General features: G+C 37.1%; 10 protein-coding genes across 10 annotated transcripts; 7 read left to right on the forward strand and 3 right to left on the reverse strand.

Annotated features, from left to right (window-relative positions):
• On the forward strand, positions 1-765 carry C9374_001181 (uncharacterized protein; the record flags this gene model as incomplete). The annotated part of the gene is made up of 1 exon (XM_044687505.1): positions 1-765. The coding sequence occupies one exon, from the start codon at positions 1-3 to the stop codon at positions 763-765; it is 765 nt and encodes a 254-aa protein (XP_044551579.1).
• Positions 766-847: 82 nt separating this feature from the next.
• Positions 848-5152, reverse strand: C9374_001182 (uncharacterized protein; the record flags this gene model as incomplete). Its single annotated transcript, XM_044687516.1, has 8 exons — positions 848-893; positions 950-1919; positions 1974-2027; positions 2122-3743; positions 3829-4178; positions 4230-4319; positions 4413-4856; positions 4997-5152. The coding sequence occupies 8 exons, from the start codon at positions 5150-5152 to the stop codon at positions 848-850; spliced, it is 3732 nt and encodes a 1243-aa protein (XP_044551580.1).
• Positions 5153-5207: 55 nt separating this feature from the next.
• On the reverse strand, positions 5208-6404 carry C9374_001183 (uncharacterized protein; the record flags this gene model as incomplete). Its single annotated transcript, XM_044687527.1, has 3 exons — positions 5208-5567; positions 5636-5833; positions 5886-6404. The coding sequence occupies 3 exons, from the start codon at positions 6402-6404 to the stop codon at positions 5208-5210; spliced, it is 1077 nt and encodes a 358-aa protein (XP_044551581.1).
• A 737-nt stretch (positions 6405-7141) lies between these two features.
• On the forward strand, positions 7142-7531 carry C9374_001184 (uncharacterized protein; the record flags this gene model as incomplete). The annotated part of the gene is made up of 1 exon (XM_044687538.1): positions 7142-7531. The coding sequence occupies one exon, from the start codon at positions 7142-7144 to the stop codon at positions 7529-7531; it is 390 nt and encodes a 129-aa protein (XP_044551582.1).
• A 59-nt stretch (positions 7532-7590) lies between these two features.
• On the forward strand, positions 7591-8484 carry C9374_001185 (uncharacterized protein; the record flags this gene model as incomplete). The annotated part of the gene is made up of 1 exon (XM_044687549.1): positions 7591-8484. One exon carries the CDS (start codon positions 7591-7593, stop codon positions 8482-8484), a length of 894 nt encoding a protein of 297 aa, XP_044551583.1.
• Positions 8485-9684: 1200 nt separating this feature from the next.
• Positions 9685-11622, forward strand: C9374_001186 (uncharacterized protein; the record flags this gene model as incomplete). Its single annotated transcript, XM_044687560.1, has 2 exons — positions 9685-11248; positions 11303-11622. The coding sequence occupies 2 exons, from the start codon at positions 9685-9687 to the stop codon at positions 11620-11622; spliced, it is 1884 nt and encodes a 627-aa protein (XP_044551584.1).
• Positions 11623-12121: 499 nt separating this feature from the next.
• C9374_001187 (uncharacterized protein) lies at positions 12122-14543 on the forward strand (the record flags this gene model as incomplete). Its single annotated transcript, XM_044687571.1, has 3 exons — positions 12122-12433; positions 12496-12729; positions 12774-14543. The coding sequence occupies 3 exons, from the start codon at positions 12122-12124 to the stop codon at positions 14541-14543; spliced, it is 2316 nt and encodes a 771-aa protein (XP_044551585.1).
• Positions 14544-14714: 171 nt separating this feature from the next.
• On the reverse strand, positions 14715-15263 carry C9374_001188 (uncharacterized protein; the record flags this gene model as incomplete). Its single annotated transcript, XM_044687582.1, has 1 exon — positions 14715-15263. The coding sequence occupies one exon, from the start codon at positions 15261-15263 to the stop codon at positions 14715-14717; it is 549 nt and encodes a 182-aa protein (XP_044551586.1).
• Positions 15264-15547: 284 nt separating this feature from the next.
• On the forward strand, positions 15548-17236 carry C9374_001189 (uncharacterized protein; the record flags this gene model as incomplete). The annotated part of the gene is made up of 1 exon (XM_044687593.1): positions 15548-17236. One exon carries the CDS (start codon positions 15548-15550, stop codon positions 17234-17236), a length of 1689 nt encoding a protein of 562 aa, XP_044551587.1.
• Positions 17237-17521: 285 nt separating this feature from the next.
• Positions 17522-18592, forward strand: C9374_001190 (uncharacterized protein; the record flags this gene model as incomplete). The annotated part of the gene is made up of 1 exon (XM_044687605.1): positions 17522-18592. The coding sequence occupies one exon, from the start codon at positions 17522-17524 to the stop codon at positions 18590-18592; it is 1071 nt and encodes a 356-aa protein (XP_044551588.1).
• Positions 18593-18831: the final 239 nt, after the last annotated feature.

Below are 18831 nucleotides of genomic sequence, written 5' to 3' on the forward strand. Positions count from 1 at the left end.
ATGAGAAGAACTCCCTTCATCGGTGGTAACTGGAAGTGCAACGGAACCGTGTCCTCGATCAAACAGCTTGTATCCGAGTTGAATCAAGGAACAATGAATAACAATGTGGAAGTAATTGTTGCTCCATCGGCTGTTCATATCGGATTGGTTCAATCTTTGGATTTGAGAAAGGATTGGAAGATTAGTGCCCAAAATATTGTTCAAGAAAAGAACGGTGGTGCCTTCACGGGAGAAATCTCTGCTGCCATGTTGAAGGATATGGGAATTGAATATACATTGTTGGGACACAGTGAGAGAAGACACATCTTTGGTGAGTCCAATGCTGTGATTGCAAAGAAGGTTAAGGCTTGCGAGGAGACTGGATTGACCATCATTGGATGTGTGGGAGAAACATTGGAAGAAAGAGAAAGAGGTGAAACCAACGCTGTGATCACTACTCAATTGAAAGATTTTGGTGTTACTAATTGGGATAAATTCGTGATTGCCTATGAACCAGTGTGGGCCATCGGAACTGGAAAGACTGCCACTCCAGAACAAGCACAAGAAGCTCACAAGGTTTTGAGAGATTGGTTGAGTCAAAATATTAGCTCTGAAGTTGCTGATAAAGTGAGAATTATTTATGGAGGAAGCGTGAAGGGTGACAATTCTGATGAACTCATCAAGAAACCAGATATTGATGGTTTTCTTGTTGGAGGTGCCAGCTTGAAAGGAAAGGAATTCTTACAAATTGTAGATTCAGGTGTCAAGAAGGCTCAACAACAATGAATAGTCAATACCAAGTTAAAAATTAGTAAATTATAGAAATACTATTTCATTTATTGAAATTTGGTTGTGTCTACGAGTTCTTCTACAGTTTTTCGACGACCTCATTGCACAAGTTTGCATATTCCGAACTGAAATAAGTGTTAATGATTATTGAAAATGATGAATTTCATCACCAAAAACTTACTTATTCTTATGTTTCAGCATGTTAAGATAATTTAAACGAAACTCCTTGTGCCACTTGAGAATTTGCACAATCGAATTCACGTCACAAACCAAAGTGGCCACAAGCAGAGCATTTCCAAAACACTCACTCTCAATAAAACAATCCTTCAAATACAGCAAGTCATGATATAAATCATGAGACTTACACAGAACATGTTGAGTGCTTGTGAAAAGTTGTGAATTTTCAAATTGTTGCAAATGCTTATTCTTCATGGTGTGTAGATGGCCTTCTTCTCCAATTTTGCCTTTACAAGCTCTAGGCAAATTAAAAGATTTGTGAATTTTTGCGAATGTGTCTTCCCATATTGATACGTCCTCCTGTAGTGAGGAAAGTAAATGCCCTGACTTATCTCGCTCGCTTTTAAGCCAATTCTTTAGAGAAAATACATCACTTAATGATCGTTCAAGTTGTAACAGAGCAAAAAAGTCAAAATTAACCATGAATTCTCTTAATTGAATAGAGAGCATACTACTGAGAATAATCTGATGATCGGTTTGCAAGGTAACTTGTTGTTCATCTGTTTTCAAAAAATTAATAAACGTTGTGGGTGAGTGACTACCATTCTCGTGCTGTTTGCTTTTCACAGCAATCGAGAGAGATGGTACGGAATCATTCGAATTGGAATTTTCACTCATTCTCTCCATTTCTTCTGCTCTCTTTTCTGCCTCAATTCTTCTAATAAATCTTACAATATCGTTAGAGAGCTCAAACTCCGATTGTGAGAATGCCAATTTCAAAACCTCATACGAGTACGATAGAACCTGATCGATACCTTCCGTGTGTTGTAAAATTTTAAGCATGTTGGCAGCAGAATGAACAGATTTTTGCTTAATAAAGGAATCAAATATAATTCTTGGAGGCTGTGGGAGACAATTGAAAACCTTACTCCAGTGAATGATATCCGTTTTTCGAAGACAGTTGACCACAATATCTGTATTCAACAACATCTTGAGACCAAATTTTGAATTCCGCTCGTATAACTTACCATAAAATTGAGGAAAGTTTTGTAAAAATTTCACAACATAGGGCAATCCATTCTCTGTGATCGTAATAAAATTAATTGAACAACAAATTCGAATGTTCGCACGATATATTAAAAAAATGGATGAGATTACATCATTTCAATTACTTACGCATATCGACTTTGGAAAAGACTCCTTCTTCTGTTGATCGTTCAATCGACAAGTATGTTGAACTATCGGTACTTCCCAATGCACAATGCAACATCCACTCTAAATTTGCCACGAACGATAGTGCAGAGTTTTTGTGAGGAGGTAGTTGTTTGGTAAATAACACTAAGGATTCGAATGACAAGGTCTCATCTAAAGATTCTGTGTGAATATTGGAATCTATTTGTTGCTCAAATAACAGACCCAATAAGAGTCCATGAATATAAGGATACATTTTTGGTTGCATTTCATAGTAAGGGAAGCCAAGTGGATTTTCAATGAAGAGTAAATCTCGACTGTTAAATCGAGGAGAAGGTATTGTCAATTTGGAACGAGATTGCGAATGAGTGTTCTCAACATCCACGTGAGCGCTCAATCTCTGTTTGACTGTCTCTGATATCTGAAGAAAAACTCCAAAATCTTTTAACACACCCATTGGAACAGCCTCTGTATCACATGGAATAATATTCTTCACTCGAATATGGTTAATTTTTGGAAGTTGAGAGAGATCCACAATGGACATGTCTGTTCCTTTTCTTGACTTTCCATTAAATGTAAAATAAATGAGCTTGTCATTGTATGAGCGTTCTTGTTCAATCCACAGACCATCGACACCATTTTCCAAAACAAATTCTTTAAGAGTACCGTGTAATTTAAAAGCTCCAAGATCACCATTAGCATGAATGAAAAGAAGTTTCACCGAGGACAGCAACTTTTTGGTTTCTGAAGCATTCACACCAGCTATTGATTTACACGACACGCTGACCATGGACCTAGGAATACTGGTGTGAAATTGTGTCATGTCAATGATTTCTAATTTTGTGAGTTTCACTTGAATATTATTGTTCTTATCATAATCTATTGGGCAAGTATAAATGTGTAATTTCATGGATTCGTCATACATGAAAATAATTGGTACAAGTTTCATTTGTTGTTGAGTAATTCTGAGTAAAACCGATGTACTGTCAATAAATAAAATTTTTGACTGTGAAATAACCCTTCGTTCCAATCGAGAAACTTCGTCCAAATGAGTCCTAGGATAGAGTAATAACTCGCTTTCATTCTTGTCATTGGTGGATATAAGGGCGAGGATGACATTATCAATCCAAACCATTGCTGAGCATTTAACTTGATATTCTTGTTCCAAATTTCCAAACATTCTCCACTTTTTTGATGTTCCAGAATAAATGACACATCCTCTCGCCCCAGAGAGTGCAATGTGATTTCTGTCTCCACTAATTGCTACATTTTCAATTGGATAGTTGAATGTAAGATATGAGAGTGGAATTTGTAAAGGTTCCCAATCAGCACTCACAAAGTCCATTCCAGAAGACATGTGAAATCGTAAAAGTTTGTTCGTTGTTTGAAGAATCACGTCCGATGATTTGCTTTGAGCAAAGCTTGAACATAAAATACTTTTACAGAATGTAAAATCTGCCAATGTTGTGGTACCATTGGAAACTGCAATTAAGTGATAGCCCTCACTATCCCACAACAGAGTTCTAACTCCTGAGCCAAATGGTTCGTTCTTGGAGGAAATTTCGGTCATACCTATTGGACTTCCATGCGTCACTTGAGATCGAATACTGTTTGCAAAGAGAACGAATAAACGAATGATTAAGAATTGAATCAAATAGGTCAAATAATTCCAAATGTTTGTACTAAACAAACCTTTGCATTTCTTTTTCGGAAAATTGAGGAAGACTGGTCATGATGCACACTCCTGATATATGAAAGATGGCAAAACCTCGTTTGCTATATCCAACAGCAATTGCCAACCCATCATGAGAGCTAAAGCACATGGAAGAAACACGCCCCAATTCTTCACTTGTGAAACCTCGATAAGAAAGAGACAATTTTGATCGTTCACTAATGGAATGATTTTTTGCAATTTCATAAATAATAACATCTCCATTGTTGCAACCAATCGCTAATAAATTATTTCTACTGTTGAATTGAACACACACTGCATCAATACCTTCAATAGTTCTCAAAACTTTTAAGCTTTGCAATTGTAATTTCTAATTGTACAGCAAAATATTTTCATGAATTAATCAAAAAATTTTACCCACCTTCTCTGAAGCAATGATTAAAACAATTCCTAATTTCAAAACTATTGCAAAAATCTTATTGTTCGTATTGTAGCTCAAACTTATAATCCCCTAATTTGTTGTTAAAAAATGGCATGAAAAAATTACAACACAATTAACATCAAAGTCACTCAATAGTTTCTGAACCTAACATTTTTCACGTACCAATTCAGTGTCATTAGAATCCACTTGTTTTCTATAATGTTGAGGTAAACATTCATAAATAAAATCAGGTCCAATATATTGTGAAAAGTCACTACCTCTCCATGATGTAAAAAGAAATCCTCCAGTTGTTGTTCCAACTACAACATTGTCTCCATCCGAACATATTCCACCAACATTTCCATATTCACATTCTAATACACAAAAATTAGAAATTGAAATTGTTGAATTAATAAATGCATTGGATTGACTCCTATGTTTGATGTATTCTTGTTCATAGGATTGCCCCGATTGAATGAAATGTTGATATCCGGACACCTTGAACACCAATAATGAATTTGTAGACAATGGAACAACCAGTAGAGAAAAATCATGAAATATCTTCCATAATAAATCGCCTCTCGGAGCACGTTTAAGCTCAATTCGTTGTTCGAGATGATAGCCATCCTGTTAACATTATTTTTACAATTATCAACAAGATTTGTGATTGATCCATTCCAGTCATAAAATTACATGATGGCAAAATAATATTCAATGATAATATGATTGTGGACATGTCAAATAAATATTAAAACATTGATATTTACATGTTTCACTGTCCAGACAGATAAACTTTTTGTTGTGGTAATCGCTAGCAAGGGCCAATTTTGATTAAAGGCTACTCCGATAACTTCTTCTTCACCATTCGAGAATTGCCGATCCACACATTTCAATGTATTAACCCAGCCAACAGGGAAATACATTATGTTGTGAATATTTTTTTAAATTGAGCAATCTGTCTTTTAAACATGATGTTGTTTATAAAAGATTTTCAGAATGTAAATTACACAAAAATTGATTAAAATTGAAAAGAGGGCCATACTGCATGTCATGCCAATAGTTGACAGCAATAACAACACCCTCTTCGTTGTGTTCTTGAGCAACTTGATGCAGCCAGAGAGCTGGTAAATAGAGAGCATCACCGGGTCCTATCTCGACTTTGAAGGGAGTGGCATGTTCGTACCTTGGATATTTCTTTTCAATATCTTCTCGTGTCTCCTTGTCTGGATCTATGTCAATCCATGGAACCTGAGTGCTTTCATCTTCAATTTTCCACTCTTTCTTGTCAAAATCGAATTTATATTGAGCTTCTTGATAATTTTTGTAGGGTACGTTGATCTTTTACAGATATTTTGCATGTTTCAACAATTAGCAAACGTGGTTGTGATAACAAGTGTGAAACTTACAACATCTGTCGGTGGGTATAAGGTGAAAATTTTCTTTCCAGCAATCACACAATAAATATTTTCGTATGGATCTTTATGGAGAGAGCTAGTGCTTTGTGAATCACCAATCCACAGATTTACAGCATCAGGTAAATTGTTGAACGACCGTACAGCAAATCCCAAGTGTTCAGGTACGTCTTCCATAAGAAATGGGAATTCCTTGAATATAATATACGCATAATGTAAATTTGTGAAATTGTAAATTTCTTACCTTGGTTAAACTGGAATTTTGATGCTGGGCGTAAAATATTGAATTCATTGAGTTCATTCCATTCAAATCTTCCTCCATGGCATCTTTTGGTGAAATGTCTTCTTTCAGTAGCCTTCTCTTATTTTGCAAAAGCTTAATAAACTTTGAAAACTTCATTTTCAATTCCATTGGTTTTATAAACTTGCCATCATGAACTGCATCAGCTTTTCCATTGGGTGTACATGCCACTGAGATTTCTCGTTCTCCAATAACCTGCTTGAAATATTCAACATTCCACTTATTGAATGCAGGCCAATCACAAATAGCATTCCGAAATATCACAGGCTTATTCATGTTCACATAATGTTGAATAAAATTCAGAATTTCATCCTCATCTTCATAACTTGGAAATCCATTGAGCTCTTCAATTTCAGCATGGTCCAATTCGTCTACGCCACAATATAATTCTCTGGTTTGTTCCGACAAGAAATTTAGCTGGCGATGAAGTTTTTCAGAGAGTGATTCCTTCATTTTTTCCATTTTTAATGTGCCAAAATTGCAAGCCTTCATCAATTTGATTTACTGAATTTCCTCTTCAAGCAAAACCATCAACACCTTCTTTTCAACATATTTGCAAAATACGGCGAGAGAAACAGGACAACGCAAGTCCACACAACGACTGTTTAGTTTTGCATATTAATAGTCCCTCAAAAAAATGTCCTACAGCTGTTGTCGTAGCCACGAAAACGACAGAATGTTATCATCATCTTCATCGTCTTTATCATCGCATGATGATGAAATGATGAGTGTAAGTGGTAGTAGTGATAGCAATCAACTACCATACCCATCTTTTCCATTACGAAATAAGCCTAACTTTTCATCCGCACTCTCATCTTCAAACCACGAACAACGAAGTGGTGGTTGTTGTGGAGGCAACGGAAATTCTCCAAACGCACCAACTACATCAATCATTCTCCTAATCATTCAACGACATCCTCAACGAATATGCACTATTGCGCCTGTAAGAATCAATTTCAACCAAACGCCGATTGCGAGTTCAAACAATTCTTAACCCGATATACAGGCAATCAATTAGATCCAGGTCCAACCAATTCAGCAAACAACAATGGCGCCATTACTACCAGTAACAAGTCAACGTCTCCGTCCACAAGTTCAACACGTGCCGAAACTCGATCGTCCAAGTCATCATCTCCACCAACGCCTTCATCATCAAAAGCTAACACTTCTTGCTTGTTATGTAAACTCAGACACAGAAAATGCGATTATACATATCCTGTACTCACTGCGCAAAAGAAAATCGTACTTTTTGTCTCTACATTGGAAACGTAAAGCGAGGTCCCAAAAAACACAAGGATGACATGGAAGATGAAGACGAGACTAGTGTTCTTTCGAAGGAAAACATTGATGGCATCTATAAGATCATTTATCAAAACATTGCTAACATCAAATCAGATCCTCAGGTCATTAGCAAGCTTTCGTTTGAACTATTCAAGAAGATTGTAGACAAACTTTTGCCCAATTCTGAGCGAGATCTAGTTCATCAAATTGTTAAGGTGGCTTTACTTCCTCCAACTGAACCATTCACTGGAGATATGGATTACTATTTCAAATACTTTTACAAATTGGAGAAAAAGACATTGCTTTAATATCCATATTACAAGCAATTTGCTTGCAGCGATTGAATGAAAAAAGCCTTGGCCAAAGAATGTATGAGAAAGCTAGATCCAAAATTTCAGCCATGTTTGATCAAGTGTCTGACTTTAAACTAATTGCTGTTTACATTTTTTTGGCAATATTTTTGATTGGTGAAGGAGAACGACAAAAAGCAGAGTATTATCTAAACCATGTCAAATTTTATGTTAAAGAGTTCCAACCTAACATGCAAGAAGCTCAATTCCTATTACGAACAGTTCTTCTTTCAGAATCCATTTTACAAGAATCTTACGAACAGTTGTTGAGACATTATGAAAACATTCTCCTCTATTTTACTCCTAACAGCAGTACTTCTCAGACCAATATTAACACAATTTCTAGTTATATCACTGCATCCAACGAGAAAATGTTCAGGGGTGGAAATTGTAGAATATCAACGGACTCAGGTGATGACCTCAAAAAACAACTTTCACACTTGAAAACATTAATAGAAACGAATAACACAGAATACCCATTAGGATATCACCAATTACTTGATTCGTTGATGAAGTCGTCGAACAACTCTAGCCCATATGCTGTCTCCATTTCTTCTTCTACGGTTCACAGTGAGAATTTGGATAAGAAAGTCGAACAAATTAACATGGCCATCGAAAATATTCGAAGTATTTATGGACAATGGGATTTTCTTGGAAATACTTTCATCATGATGCTTTACAGTATTATCATTCTCCATCATCACAAACAATTTAATGACGAAGAGCTATCCATCGATGCAGTGAAATGTGCCGACATGATCACCAAAACAACGGAGTGCAACGATGATTTTTCATTGTCTTCTTTTCCAGCCTCGATACCAATCTCTATTGCATGTAGGATACATTTAACATCCCTCAAGACCGTTCTAAGTCAACATCACTCATTATCAACGAGTATGCAGAACAATTGACCACATACATGCAACTCGACATTGATGCACTCGAAATGCTTGCAACCAAATTTCCTTTGGTTGAACGCAAGTTTGGAGCTCTTATTAAGGAAGCGACGGCCTGCATGGGTAAATATCACGAGCTGAAAAGAACTCACCCAGCAAATTCATAACCTTACAATCTATTTCACAACACTTGAGCGTTTAATTGTTATTAAGGAGATTTACTTAATATCATTACAGTTACTTCATTTGACAAAATTAATGTTGTTGTTCTTGCTCAAAATAGTTATGTGTTTTCATTCGTTGCATGCAGATAAGTGATCATGCTTAAAAGAAGCAACTGGCTTCACCAACAACCCGTACCAAAAAGGCAAGATTGATACCAACATTGTTCGCATCTTGAATTGATATGTTGTTTATCCGATACCCCTTTCCAAGCGCAACAATGGCCAATTTTACCTCCAACAAGATGTTATTGTTTTCTTGTCTTTCCGTGTATACAATTTGGTTACCTTTCGACGAGGGCAATTGACTTCAACCCCAAAGACGTTTGTGTTTGTTGTTGAATCTGAATGGTTGGGTAATTGTTCCCTCAATAACCGAAACTTCCATTCCCTTTTCGTGCTTTCTTGCTGTTGGAGTTCACGATGCGACTTCAAAACATGACACAGATAGATCCAGCAGGGGTTCAAAGCAAGTATCGCATGCTTTATTTCATACCGCAATAGTAAAGAAAAGCTCAGTTTGTTTCGACTTTATCTAAAACGGACTTCCAACGTCACAACTTCATAACACAAATGTCATCCATTGCTTAATTCACCGCACATTGTTTAGGATAAAGGCCAAACTCAAACATTTCAAAAGAGGTCAAACAAGGGATGTGAATGAATCATTCTCATTCGTACATTATTGTTGTACTTCATGAACGGGTGATCACTTTTCACAAGTTGCTGTGTCACTGGCTGGAACGCAACATAAACACCACCATAAAAAACAACACCTCTCTCATTGTGTTTCCTTGTTCGAACACATTTAAGTGCGAGGAGTGGTGTATTGAAAGATTGTTCTCTCCAAACAAACTGCAGAAGCCAAACTCCTTGAGTTACTGCAGCTCTTACACAGCTCGATCGACGTGTTTTTCAATCCGTGACTACAACACTTGTTGAAGAAAGAAATACTTCTCATCTATTCTTGTTGCAAAGAACCAATCCACTCAACATGTCAACACCCTCAGCAAAACCTCTACGAACCATTCCTTCTCTTCATGAATTATTGCATGGAAGTATTCATCAACATGATGAAAACAAGTCAATGGATCAACCATCCCACAAAACCTTTAAAAGTCAAGAACAACATCATCTCCCAAGTATTTTGGGCTATTCAACACCAACTACCTCTTTGAGCATGACCACCAAGGTGAACTCGCTCCAGTCATCACCTCGGCATGATGATCATCACGAAATCAAAGTAGGTCAAACTACTACATGTTCATCTTCCAGGTACAACCATGTAGTACCGAACAACAACAACAATAACAGCAACTACAGGGAAAGCCAGGTGTTTCAAGCCCAAACATCGACACACAGCGCATCAGCATTGATCTCACAAGTTCAACCATACAGGCGTCCCAATTATTCCTCTCACATTATACCGTCCCTTCCACCGACAACGACTTTGAGTTCATATTCATCATCGCCTGTAACAACAACAACAGCAACTTCTCTTCCGCCCTACAACCCACTTGAACCACAACAGAGCAACCTTCGAAGAATTGAAGAATTGGAACGTGAATTGAGACATCAGGCAAACATCATTGCTGACTTGGAGAGAGAAAATGGAGAGTTGAGAAGAGAATTGCAACATGTGTTGTCATCCAGAGGTTCCATTGTTGCATCTACCTCGAGTGGAAATACAAAAGACAAAAACACAACTCATAACTCTACATCCGCCTTAAAAAGTACTGCCTCCTCTTCTTCTTCACCTCCTCCTCTACCGACATCACATCATCCTTCCTTGTTTCATACATCAAACAGAACCTCAACACCAACTCAACATCGATATGAAAGTAATGCAACTCCAAACACATTCATGCTCGAGCAACACCAACAGCAAAGGCCATCATCCTATTATGCAGGTAGTACCACTTCGAATCCATGCATGCATGTCCATGATGCCCATACATGTAATGAACTACAACCAAAGAAAATACCATCAGGGGATCATGCATCAAGCAGCATGCATGCCAGTTACCAACATCATGAGGTGCCAAATAGTTCCAGCTCACATCATCAACACCATGATTCGAATGTAGATCATTACGTGCATTATTCGAGTAGCTCATTGCATGACAGGTATCATGCCAATGTCACATCATCATCATCCTCTCCTCAAAAACATGTTCCATACTCGAATGAATATCCTCATCGACCACATTTAGATCCACACAATAGCAATTATGAAATGCATTCCTACACATCCACTCCTCTACATACTCAGCAACCTTCCTCGCTACCACAACACCTTAAACGACCTTTCCATCAAATGCATGAACATGTTCCAACATTTAGCACTCCATCAGCACAACAATCTAAAAAACATGTTGCAACATCATCCACCTCGACCTCAGAATCCAAAAAGAGAAAAACAAAAGCTCAGGATTCCAAAAAATCTGTCCCATTCCCAAAAACCATTTCCATTGTGGATGAATCATCGGATCGAGAAAATCAATTATCGGATTTGGAGCTCTTTAAGGTCAAATGGAAAGGAGAAGAATATGTTTTAGGTACGTATCATTCATGAGTTTTGAATAATCAACAATTGATCCTTCCATGTACAGTTACTGCTTTCAAGAATAGGACACAAATTTTGAATTATTATGTTCCCTTATATCAAAGTCAATTTCCAGATAAGCCTTGCAAAATAGTTCTAAGCAATGAGGATTATAAACAACTTTCTGTTGAAAATCCTTCAAATGTTGAAAAGAAGAAGCATGCATGGAGAGTTTCCGTCTTTACCATTGATTTTTATAATTTTGTGAAGAATTTGCAGCAGAAATCTCCACCTCCAGCTTCGTTTACTTCATTGTCCTCTATTCAACAAGCTTCTTCCTCAATGAATAATAACACGAGTGGTATTAATCCGAACAACAACAACTAAATAAACTAATTCACCACGAACAATCTGACTTTCCTTAATTTCGAACATGTTTGCCAACGAATACCATCCATGCATTTTTCAAATTATTTTCATTTTCGAATTTTAACGTTCAAATTGAACATCTTCAAATACAACTCGAGCGCGCTATTGAGCCTTTGATTCTGTTGAGGATGACAACACTTTCAAACTGCCATCGTCCTCGAGTTGGTTGAATGAAATTATTTCAAGGCTTCACCATCAAGGAAAAAAATTCACCATCTTCCCTTCATCAAATTCCGAAACGCTGGAATCACGTTATCGCTTTCCAAAGTGTATTATTGCTCGGTGTTGTATTCATTTGCGATCCGGTTTTTGATAGTCCTTGAAATTGTACTTGTTTTTATATATCAGTAGTAGTTATTCTTGTTGTTGAGAATTTTAGTCTTGATAATTCTTGAGAAGAAGAAGCCTTGATCGGAAACGACAAAGAATTTATTCCCAAATCAACCAAACTGTAATAATGGTCAAAGAAAAACTGGCTTTTACCAATCCAAAGAAAGCTTCTGCTCCCAACACAAAGAAGCCTCAACCCAAACAGCAGCAAGTTGGCCACCCAAAAGTTCCATCATCATTGAACGGAGACGAGAATATTTCAGCTCAACTTCCGTCATCACAACATCAACCTCCAATACTAGCTGAACCACCAGTCATCACATTGAAGTCAAATGACACAATCGGAGAGGAGCCTAACAATGAGCTTATCAACCGAATTAACAAGGAAATTAGAAATTACAGAAAGCAAATCGCAAAACACAAAAAACTTGGAGATGATGTAAGTACTTGCAAATTCCGAGTGTTGCAATATGAGCTTTCATCGTTCAACTCATTTATTAGATCCAAAATCAATTAGACTTTGAGGTAGTATTACCAACAATTCCTGCTTCTCTCAACAAGAAGGAACTGTCTTTCGACGAGAGCATTGAGAGAAAAAAGATTGATACTCAAATTGAAGAAGTAAAGAAGAAGGAAAAGCAGCTAAAAGAAATGATTGAAATATTGGAATCAGAGTCAAAATCTTTGGACACTCTAGAGTTCATTCAAGGCTCCATGTCTAAAGTTTTCAATGATGTAAGTGAAAGACTTTTGACAATGAATTGTTTTACACTTTTTAGTATGAAACTCGCCAGTCTAAATTGGAAAAAGATGTAAAACAATTACAAAAGGAAATCAAACAAAAAGATCAACAATTAGAAGAGGCACTTCAAGCATTGAATACCACAAAATACCAACTTTCGATTCAAGCAAATAGCAAAAAAGAGAATGTCACAAAGTTGTCCTCATATGAGCAACAGCTAAACGACTTGACTGAGGAAAATCGAAGACTTTCTTGTCAAATCAAGGAAATTGAATCCCTTAAAGAAGAAAATTCCAGACTAAAATCCGACAATTCAGATGTGAACAAGTCATTTGAGAATTACAAAAACGAAACTTCACAACAGCTTGCTACCCAGAGAAATACTATTGAGGAGCAAAAGAAAACAATCCAACAAGGAGAAGAGGCAATTCGAATGCATATAAGCAGATTTAACCAAGCTAATAGCGAGTTAATGATGCTTAGACAACAATACATGGAACAAGATAAGTTCGTAAAATATCAACAACATCAAATCTCAATGAAAATGGAGGAGAACAGCTCCATTGTCAAAGAAAACAACACTTTGAAAGAAGAAAATTCGAAATTTACAAAACAGATCCAAGATTTGTTAGAGACAATCAAGAGTTTAGAACTCACTGTTTCAAATCTCACAAACTCCAACAAACAAGTTCAAGAGAAGCTCCAGAAAACGGAGTCAGAGTCGCAGGCTACTATTCAACAATTAGAAGAGCAGTTAAAGCAACGTCCAGTAGTTGCATTCCCTGTAAAGTTCGAGGAGGATATTATTAACGATGCAATGGACCAAAAGAGAGCAAAGGATATTGTAGAACTCATCCAAGTTTTGAACTTTTTCAACATTTCCCATCCAGACTCCTTCGAAAGGAGGTCAATGTTTCTTTCTGACCAAATGGCAATGAGCCAATCTGGAAAAGAAGTTTCAATTCTTACTCATGGCGATTTTGCTGCTCTAGACTCTCTCGCTCGTTCATTATTTGGGCAACAGCAAACTATTGATCACGTTGAAGCATCCGTCTTGGATGGCGTCCAAAAGTTAGAGAAGATTTTAGATCGATGCGACAAGGAGTACATCCTTGGCTTGTCCTACAAAGTGATAGCTCAGCAACTAAGGGAGTTGGCATCCTCACACATTTACCTCTATGGAAAAACACTGTATCCATACATTTCCTCGAGTTTTGACAGTAATCCACTTTCCTCCAACAATGCCATGTTCAATGCTCAAGGCTATAATATCAAGATGGACGATTCAAGCATGTCCTCGACCACAAAGCTCAAGAGCAATTTTATGAACAGCGAAATTACTACTTCTACCACCTCAACGACGTCACCCTCCACAAACTTTGACACCTCCTCCAACATTAATATAACGTTAGATGTACCAATAAGCGTCACAACTTCTCCATCCAACACTGAAGTTTCAAAGTCGTCGAATTGGGAAAACGAGGCCTCTTTACTCACAGTGCCAAGCGCTCCAACAGAGCAAGAAATTGGGCAACTATCTGCTTCACCAGCTAACCCCAATGTTGTGGAAGGAGATGTTGCAGATAGTAATTCTAACATTGAACCACCAAACGTTCCCTTAGAGAGCCAAGTACGATTGTCACCCTCTGCTCCTTCTCCAACAGGTGAAATTGAAGAAGCCGTGACACCAGCCACAAATCCTAACACCAAGAAAACTACGAACTATTCGAGAGGAAGAGGACGAGGCTCATATGGCAGTCGAGGCAGACAGAGAAAGCTTTTTGTGAGAACTGAAACTAAACAATAAATCCACCAATATTTTCAACAAGTATCGAGAATTCATTTCGATCCTACTTTACAATTTATACAGTAGAAAATTCTTTGCATATAAAAGTGACAGTGCATATTTGGAGATTTGGCTCTTATGTGAAAGTCAGCTCAGTTGATGCAGCTCTCTTCAACATTGACAATCATAAAATTACTTTCTATTCTTAATATTTTCACTGAGCCATTCTAAAGCCTCGTTTATACCAATTCCATTCAGCGCTGATGTTTTAAATATTGTCCATGTTCTGTTTTTTATCTTACTTAAATTAAGTTGCTCCGACACTTGTTCCACACTCATTGCGTTTTTAGCATCTTGTTTGTTAGCCATGATTAAAAGTATAGAGTCTTTGAGCTCCTTTTCATCAAGCATTGCAAAAAGCTCTTCTTTAGCAATACCCATTCTATCTCTATCACTTGAATCTACTACATAAATTATTGCGTCTGTATTTGCATAGTAGCATCGCCAATAGGGTCTAATTGATGTTTGACCTCCTAAATCCCAAACCTGAAATTTAATATTTTTGTATGTGATGGTTTCTACGTTAAATCCGATCGTAGGAATTGTTGTTACTGCCTCTCCGACTTGTAACCGATACAAAATTGTTGTCTTTCCGGCATTATCGAGTCCCAAAATCAAAATACGGACTTCTTGTTCCATATTGAATAAACCACCAAAGATACTCGCTATTAAATTTCCCATTTGTTATTTTGTTTAGGCTGATGAAGAGGATAATGAGAATGATGATTCGTCGCGATCGGATGATGATTAAGCTGATGAGTAGAGACGATTTTTACAATTTTTTCTAGTTGCGTTTCTTACGTCATCATCATGCGGGTCCATTTTCCAAACCGGGCCATCTCCCCGTTTCATGAAAACTTCTCATGTAATGAGAGGTTGTGTTGCAAGAACATTTGAGTGGTATTACATCTTTCTAATATTATGATCATGACATTCTTATTTAATTAATTCTTGTAAATTTAAAAATGTCGGAACATGATTCTTCTCATCATCACCAGCCATTCATCCCCATGGCAAAACATAATGAAGAGCCTAACATTTCTACAAATACTACATGTACCCGGATTAAACTGTTTAAATCTATTGGAAAACATGAACGTGGAGTGTGTTGGCATTATCGGAAAAAGGGTTTTTGTAATTTTGGAGATACATGTAAATATTTACATTTGAGGGATGGAGAGGCAAGACCAATTGGCACGAATCGTGTGATGAGTGTTGAAACCAAACTGAATCATGATGATGTATTACAAACAGAGGAAATTAAGAGCCATTTAACACTTGAGGAACGGAATGGATCGACTCATTCCAATAATTTCACAAGTACTTCATCAATGATTAATACCACAACATCTACTGACACGACAATACTTGACAAGTCTCAACCTATCAAACTTTCATATTGGATTTCGAGAGCAAAGGAATTGAGATTTCCTTCATCTGTGCTTCGTTCAAGTTTTGAAGAGAATGGGTTTTCCATGATTCCCAATGCGGATGAGATTGGACATTACACAGCTGTATTTTGGGGACATACCTTTCCACATACACATGATGACTGGAAATTAATTATTCCTTCTTACACTTATTTCAATCACTTTCCAAATTCTCACCAATTATCAAACAAGAGTTTAATGGCTCTTAATTTTCAGAGTGTGGATGAACAACATTCTCCACATACGATTCAATTCAAATCTTGTTACCTACCAGTCACTTTTTATTTTCCAAGACAAATTTCACTCTTTCTTAATTTTTTAAAGACATCACAAGTAACTACGAATTACAGATGGATTATTAAACCCATTGGATCCGGAGAGGGAAGAGGAATTAGAATTTATGCCAACTCTCACGATTTGCTTTCACAAGAATTTCCATCCATACCTTCCTCAGAAATTGAAACCTGCCACATCACTGAAGAGACTTTAAATTCTATCAAAAAGAAGAAGATTGTCGTGTCTCAGTACATCTCAAATCCAATGCTCATTGAGGGTAAAAAATTTGATTTAAGATTGTTTGTTCTTGCTGTCGGAGGTGAAACAGAAAGACTCTATCTTTATAGAGACGGTATTGTGAGGTTAGCAAGTGAGCCATATTCTAATTCTGATGATACTCTCAACAATCCATATATTCACATTACCAACAACACTGTGAATGATAAGAAGAATAAGGTCCAACACGAAACGATCAAGAAAGAATATGGGTTTTTCTGTAACCTGTCCCTCAAAGAACTGAAAGAACATTTTTCGAAACATGCTCTTGATTGGAATCTGTTTTGGACCCGTCTAACAGTGTTAGTCAAAGAATCTGTTATGCTGACAATTTTCGACAAATCCAAACAAGATGAAATCTATCATGCATGTTCTCACAGATGTTTTGAAATTTTTGGATTTGATGTATTGATTGATGAGAATTTGAATCCCTATTTACTTGAAGTGAATTCCATGCCTGATCTCTCTGGTGTGAGTCAATCGAGCCATCTCACTCTACAGAAGGATTTTACTGTAAAATCCAAAATGCTTGTCTCTGCACTGAATCTTGTTGGTATCAAGATCATGAATAGAAATGTCGATCTTGGAGACAACAATGGTAAGAATGATGCTCATTCGGAATATGATGATGAACAGAGGTGTTATAGAGAGGACTTTGAGAGAATTTATTGAAAGGTAATGCTTGACATTGTTCATTCTCTCATGCGGAGTTTTTTCTGCTACGCGCAAATGCGGATGAATCTCTCGTGACAAATTTAACACAAAGCGAAACTTGCCATGTTTGCATTTCAAACAACATCAAAAAATAATTACAACATTGATTACTGAGACACCTATTGAAAGCAACATCATGAGATTCCTGAATCAAACAGTTTCACGCATGAGAGGAGCACAACTCTTGAAGCCCTCACAGGTACAGCATTGTTGGCTTCTGGAGGATATTACATGATCAACAAGATGATGATGAATGATGACCAATGGAATTTGCATTCCGACGTATTCGATAACCATCAACAGTTGACACCTTCATGGATGCCATTAGTACAAGCAGAGGAAAAGAAGTTTAAAGACCCACAGTCCGGAGTCATCACTGGCAATTATGCACAAATGGCGATTATTACCATCAAACTCAAAGATTCGTTTGCTCAAAAGGATTATGCCAAAATTTTGAAAGCTGTTGGTGAGGTTCCAGAAATTATTACCAAATTATCGAATGGCAGTGACGCTCCTAACGATGAAGATGAATTACCACCTGTGATGGCAAGTGTTGGGTTATCTACTCGATTTTGGCATCAGCTTGCATTGAAGGATCCAAAAACGTTCCACAAACCTGATGGTTACACTGCAGATTTTGACACCAAGAGTGGAGAGTTTGGATCCATGCCTTTCAAAGAAAGTGAAATTGTATTGCATGTGAAAGCTAAATCTACGTCATTGTGCTATGAGACCATTCATGATTTCATTAATGCACTTCCAAAAGACTCTATTGAGAATGTGCAAGAACATTACGGTTTCATGTACCAAGATTCCAGAGATTTAACCAAGTTCATTGATGGCATAGTCAATCCAAGTGGTGTTGAAGATCGTCAAGAAGCAGCCCTTAATAATTCAGGAGGAAGTTTTTTATTACACCAAAAGTGGGTGCATCATCACAATCCAGATTCCAAGTACACAGTGAAGCAACAAGAGGAATTTGTTGGAAGAGAACGAGCATATGGAGCTGAAATTTCACAATTGCCACCCACTTCACACGTTGCTAGGATGAGAAGACCCAATGGAGATATCATTCCAATTCTTAGACAATCATTTCCATTTGGAACGGTCACAGGAGATCATGGACTACTTTTCATTTCATATTCATCAAATACTGACAAATATGAAACTTTATTGAATGCCATGGTTGGAAAGGTGCATGGCAAACACAATGATGCTATTATGAAATTCTCGAATTGTGAATATAGCAATTATTACTATGTTCCCTCACGAGAAGAATTGGAAGTTATCAAATCAAAATATACCCGATTGTAAATAATAAAGCTTTGATGTGCTTGTCAAGCTGCTTCCCTGAGCTATTCTTTACAAAACATGTTGAAAAAAATGAAAGGAGCGTCGACAACTCTGTTGCTGCTACTTTTAGCCATATTATGGGTCGCGACACTGACCTCCTCTGTGGCACTTGCCTGGAAGATTACAACCAACCCAAACACGAGTAATAAATTCGGGAATAGTAAACTTCCTCCGAGGTCGGTTTGGAAAAATCTTGAAAC

This window comes from Naegleria lovaniensis, assembly GCF_003324165.1.
Source record: "Naegleria lovaniensis strain ATCC 30569 chromosome Unknown tig012, whole genome shotgun sequence".
Lineage (NCBI taxonomy): Eukaryota > Heterolobosea > Eutetramitea > Acrasida > Naegleriidae > Naegleria > Naegleria lovaniensis.